The sequence below is a fragment of the Capricornis sumatraensis genome, chromosome 13 (genome assembly GCF_032405125.1).
Source record: "Capricornis sumatraensis isolate serow.1 chromosome 13, serow.2, whole genome shotgun sequence".
NCBI lineage: Eukaryota > Metazoa > Chordata > Mammalia > Artiodactyla > Bovidae > Capricornis > Capricornis sumatraensis.
In genome coordinates, this window is record NC_091081.1 from 76,627,203 (window position 1) to 76,633,656 (window position 6,454).

Here is a 6,454-nt window from a genome sequence, read left to right on the forward strand (position 1 = left end):
CAGGGGATCTTCCCAATCCAGGAATTGAATAAAGGTCTCCTGCATGGCAGGCAGATTCATCAGGTGAGCTACCAGGGAAGCTCATAAATGTGTATACTTGTGGACTATCCACCTACTTCTAGAAATTTATTCTAAGTAGAAAAAAATAACACATGTGTACAGATATATACATGCCCAAGGACTTTCACTGTGGTATTTTATATAATATTAACCAATTGGCAACAATCTAAGTGATCATTAATAGGCAACTATTATAGCTAATTTGTAATTATAATTTTATTATATTTATAATAAAAATGTTATTCAGCCATTAAAATGTTTCTGTGACTCTGTATCTATTGACATGGGAGGATGTGCTGAGTGAAGTCAGGCATCCAGAACAGTATCCTCTAGAGGCATTTACATGAAATTATGCATGTCCATGTGAAGGGAAACAGTGATGAATACTTCAGTAATGGTTGCATCAGGATTGTGGGATTTAAGGTGATTTTTACTTTCATTGGGGTTCCCTGGTAGCTCAGATGGTAAAGAGTTCACCAGCAGTGCAGGAGATTCGGGTCCGATCACTGGGTTGGGAAGGTCCCCTGGAGAAGGGAATGGCTACCCATTCCAGTATTCTTGCCTGGAGAATTCCATGGATAGAAGAGCCGGACAGGCTACAGTCCATGGGATCGCAAAGAGTCAGACACGACTGAATGACTAACACTTTCACTTACTTTCATTACATTTTTCTAAGGACTATTAAAATGATTTACAATGAGCATGTAACTATTTCACAATATGAAAAAACAATAACTCTATTTTTATTTTGGAAAAGCAGGAATTTTGCAAAAGATGACCAGTCTCTAGTGTAAGTAATGGCCATAGAGAGATGGCACCCTCCTAAGCCTGAGAAAATGGGCCCCAAAGTCCTTCAGTGCCTTGTCACAGGGCAGGTTCTTGGTGCAGCCACTGGGCCAGAGAATTCCCATCTCACCAAGAGGTTTTTGGAGACAGATCCTAGAAAAGACAAGCCAATTGAATCCTGTATCTAGACTTGTTATGCAAGTCTCCAGTTTTTGCTGGACTGTGAGCTTCTCAAGGCCTGGGAAAGTGTTTTACAATCTTCTTTCCTGTCTCCAAAGCCTAGCAAAGACACACTGCTGCTGCTGCTGCTAAGTCGCTTCAGTCGTGTCCGACTCTGTGCGACCCCGTAGACAGTAGCCCACCAGGCTCCCCCATCCCTGGGATTCTCCAGGCAAGAACACTGCAGTGGGTTGCCATTTCCTTCTCCAATGCATGAAAGTGAAAAGTGAAAGGGAAGTTGCTCAGTCGTGCCCAACTCTTAGCGACCCCATGGACTGCAGCCTACCAGGCTCCTTCGTCCATGGGATTTTCCAGGCAAGAGTACTGGAGTGGGTTGCCATTGCCTTCTCCGAGCAAAGACACACAGTAAGCGGTAAATGTGTACCATACCACTGAAATTAGTTGTCGTGTTTTGCTTCTGAACGATAAAAGAAGCTTTGGGGAAAGTCCCCAGTCAAAAATTGCTCATATTAATAGGATTATACCTTGAACACTACAGGTAAGCACCTCAGCAAAGATCCTCTAACTGAACACAGAAAATCATTGTATCATCAACATTATTTTTACAAATGCAGTGTTTTTTGGTTCACACAGTTGTTCACCATTATAAGAGATTAATTTTATTGTAATGTACCTACCTGGGAATTTGCTTTACATTAGTATTTATGTTCAAAATAATTACAATGAATGAATACATAGTTGCCTGACACCATCCAACATCAGTATGCATAATCTCAGAATGATTAGTCTTTGTAGTGTCCTGACCCCATAGTTACTTTTCTCTAAAAGCACTTGAGAGGGGAGTCTAGACACCATTACAATCTCTTCAGATTAAATTCTCTGCTCAGCGTATATCATTCATTGTTTCTTTCTGTTCCAAATAGAAACAAATACAAACAAAAATCTAGCATAAATTCTCCTTCTGGTATGGCACACAGGTTAGGTCAGAAGAAAGAAGTGGATGAAATATTCCATCAGGATTCATGGAATTGACATGAAGTAACTGCTCTTTACTCTGGTTATCTGTCAATTATCTAAAGGCAAGGTTAGCAAATACCAGACTTAGGTGACAATCAAATTCGTAGGACTGCCAACACTGACTAAGAGTGACAGTGATCGTGGTGGTGCTATTTTATACTGTGAATTTAAATGATTTATTGGCTCAAACTAAATAAACATAGAACTCTGGGGAGTTTTATTTACCTTGGCCAGATGAGAGTTGATCCATTTTGTGAAAGTACGTTTTTGTACTATCTCTTGTTCATCTAGAAGAAAAAGAATTATCTGGTTAGATAACAAGTCAGGAAGTTGTATCATGAGAAAATTCATAGTCACACACTTCTAGAAATGATTATTATATATAATATATATGTCATATATAAGGCAGATTCTTTACAACTGAGCCATCAGGGAAGCCCTAATTATCTATAATAATATATATAGATTATTTTCTCTTGTAATTCATCTTGCCAATTATTATCTTGAAGGAAAAATCAATAAAGCTCCAAATATATTAAGCAATTTGACTATTTTCTTAAAAAAATCATCAGCAAATGCTTTAAAATTTGTGAAATTTTAGCCATATGTTTATCTTCATTCACTTACTGAAAACTCATTGAATAATTAAATTCAATAAGCTGTTTTTTTAAAAAACTAACTTCTATGGGATGCAGACAGATAAACAGGACATGGTCTCTACCACGGTGACTCTAAAGGTAAATATCCAGAAGACAGCATAGGCAGTGTGCTCCTTGGCACTGGTCTTAGTAACATATTTTTAATACTCTTCCTCAGGCAAGGGAAACAAAAGCAAAGGTGAACAAATGGGACTATATCAAACTGCAGAGTTTTTGCACAGTGAAGGAAACTATCAACAAAACAGAAAGGCTGCCTACAGAATGGGAGAAGATATTTGCAAATGATGTATCTCGTAAGATGTTAATATCCAAAATATACAAAGAACTCATATCACTCAACATCAAAAAAAAAAAAAAAACCTGAAAAGTGGGCAGAGGATCTAAACACATATTTTTCCAAAGAAGACATGTGCATGGACGACAGGTATGTGACAAGATGCTCAACATCACTAATTATCAGGAAAATGCAAATCAAAGCACAATGAGATATTATCTCAAACCTATTATTACAAAAAAAACAACAAATAACAAGTGTTGGATAAAATAACAAGGATGTAGAGAAAATGCAACCCTATGCACTACTGGAAGGAACATAAATTAGTGCAGCTACTATGGAAAACAATATAGAGATTCCTCAAAGAATTTAAAAACAGAACTACCATACAATCCAGCAATTCTGCTCCTGGATATTTAGAAAATGAAAACACCATTTAGAAAAGATATATGCACCCTTATGTTCACTGTAGCATCATTTACAATACCCAAGCTATGGAAACAAGCTTAGTGCCCATCAATAGATGAATGGATAAAAAGCAAAGAACATGATGTGGTATAAATCCATATTTATAAAGTGGAATATTAGTCAGCCATTAAAAAGAATGATTTCTTGCTATTTGCAACAACATGGATGGATAGAGGGTATTATGCTAAATGAAATAAGTGAGAAAGAAAAAGATAAATACTGGATGATTTACCTATATGTGAAATCTAAAAATTAAAAAAAATAATAGATACAGAGAACAAACAGGTGGTTGCTTAGAGGCATTGAGGGGAAGAAAGAAATAGGAGAGTGAGATTAAGAGGTACAAACTTTCAGTTGCAAAATAAATGAGTCACAGGTATGAAATGTACAGGGTGGGGAATATAGTTAATTACTATGTAATATCTTTGTATGGTGACAGTTGGTAACTAGACTTATCATGGTGATCACTTTGAAATGTATGAAAATAGTGAATCACTGTGTTGTGTAACAGGAACTGGCATAGTATTTATACTTTTGAATTATATTTCAAAAACAAAGTTATAGAAAAAGAAATCAGATTTGTGATTAGCAGAAGTGGTGGTGGTGGGTGGGGGGGAACTGGATGAAGGTGGTCAAAAGGTGCGACTTCCAGTTAAAAGATAAATTAAGTACTTTATTGTTGCTGCAATGCAACGAACAATGCACGACAGTAATATACAGCATGATAAACACAACTGACCCAGCTCTATGTTATATGTGAAAGTGGTTTAAAGACCATCAATCCTAAGAGGTCTCATCACAAGGAAAAAAAATTTTTTTTTATTTCTTTACCTTTGTATCTATATGACATGAGGGATATTCACTAAACTTACTGTGATAATCATTTCATAGTGTGTGTAAACCAAATTATTACACTCTACACCTTAAACTCGTATGGCGCTTCATGTCAATTATATCTCCATAAAACTGGAAGAAAAAGGTAGGCAAGTCAAAATAGAAAAAAAAATTATAATAAAAGTAAATATTGAGAGGTGGAGAGAAACAAGAAAGGGAAAGTATACAGTGGAGGGTAGAGTAATGCAACAAGATGGAAGCATTGCAGGGACTCCATCCCATGGGGAGTGTGGTGGACATACTATAGGGTGACCTCCGAGAATTCCCATGTCCTAGAGTCCACGACCTTTGTGTGGACAACTGCAGCCAGAACCTGTGAACTGCTTCTAATCAACAGAAGACAGCAAAGGTGATGCAGTGCCACACCCATGAACGTGTTACTTCACGTAAGACTCCTGAGCTGACTGGAGTGAGAGACTCTCCTTTTGGCTTAAACAACCCAACAGCCAAGATGTGACCAATCCCTGGAGAGGGTCCTGGAGCAGAGAACTGCAGGCTGCCTCTGGAAGTAGTGGGTGAGGGGGGCAGCCTCCAGCCAAGAGCCTGGAAGAAGCTCCATCACACACAAGGAAATGAATTCTGGATGAGTTTGAAAGTGGATTTTTCCTTATTCAAGCTCCAGATGAGAGTGCAGCCCAGCTAGCACCCTGACTGCGGACCCATGAGACCATGAGCAGATGGCATAGCTATCTGCACAGACTCCTGATCCACAAGAATCTGGAGATAATAAATGAACATCGTTTTAAACTGCTAAGTTTGGTAACTTGTTATGCAATAAGGGAAAACTAATATACAAAGAAAAACAGGTCTGCTTCAAGAAGGCTTTAATTAGAGATATACTGAGATGAATGCCAGGGGACTTCCCTGGTAGTCCACTGGTTGGGAGTCTGCCTTCCAATAGGAGGCATGGGTTCATTTCCTGCTTGTTCAGTGGCAACTGAACCCATGCACCTCAATCACAGAGCCCACGTGCTCTGGAGGCCTTGGGCTGCAATGAGAGATGCCGCAGCTAAGACCTGCAGCAGCCCAAAATACTAAATAAAACAGATAAAATAGTTTTTAAATGATTGAAATGGTATAATGGCTTTCAAGGAAAAGGTGAATTCTACTCTCTACACCAATATCTATTGAGTGTCAACTGTTTGCTATAAACTGATTGTTGTAAGGATCACAGATGAAAAAGATATCACCTCAATTCCTCACCTTTGAAAGGTGATGCTCAAAGAAATGTAATGTCAACTTTCTAAACTAAAAAACAAACAAAAAAGAAACCTTTTGGCTGAAGTCTAAACATAAGCTCTAGAGAAGTAGATTTCATCTCTGGAGCTGACCTCTCCTGGGCTTCAGGTCAGAATCCTGGACTGCCTGGTAGAATGTAAACCCCTGAGGACAGTAACTTTGTCCCCAGTGCCCACAAATGTGACATATAAATCCTACTGAATGAATAAAGAAAATACAAAGCAAAGTCTTTAAATTTAGAGAAAATCTGGATATACTAATAAAATTTAAAGAAACCACTATTTGTAATCACATTAAACATGCCCTTTTAACTTTCAAGTACCTACCGGAAACAAACCCAAATAATAATAATGGTTAAGTCTTCCTATGTATCAGGCACTTGTTTCCCTATCTATTTATAGATCATATTATATTTAAATTGATTAATTATTATGTCGTGTAATAAATATTTATTAACTCTTTGAATTCTTAAAACAAATCTATGAGAGGAACTACTTTAATGTCCATTTTACAAATAAGAAAACTGGGGGAATTCCCTGATGGTCCAGTGGTTAAAAATCCACACTTCCATGACAGGGAGCACAGGTCTGCAAGCCGCTGGTGTGACCAAAAATCAAAAAGAAAGAAAACCAAAGTACACAGAGGTTAAGCATTCTGACCAAGGTTACTCAGTGGCAGTGGCAAGTTTTAGACGCCACAAGTTCCTGAAATAAGAAGAAAAAAGAAGGGAGGGAGGGAAGGGAGGAAGGAGGGAAGAAAAAAGTAGCAGGTTTGAGAGGGAAGATTATGAGAATTCATGCCCACTGGAAATGCATCCTGAAATATCTGGATGGAATAGCAGCATCAGCACAGAGGAGAGATGAGATGAGAAGCCAGA

General features: G+C 38.0%; 1 protein-coding gene across 1 annotated transcript in view; it reads right to left on the reverse strand.

The window, feature by feature from the left end:
- Positions 1–2,394, reverse strand: part of LOC138089585 (nesprin-1-like) — a 155,752-nt gene extending 153,358 nt beyond the window's left edge. Inside the window, exon 1 of the mRNA XM_068984968.1 lies at positions 2,269–2,394. Within this exon, the coding sequence (XP_068841069.1) occupies positions 2,269–2,394 (126 nt within the window). The remainder of the gene's footprint in view (positions 1–2,268) is intronic.
- Between the last annotated feature and the right edge of the window lie 4,060 nt (positions 2,395–6,454).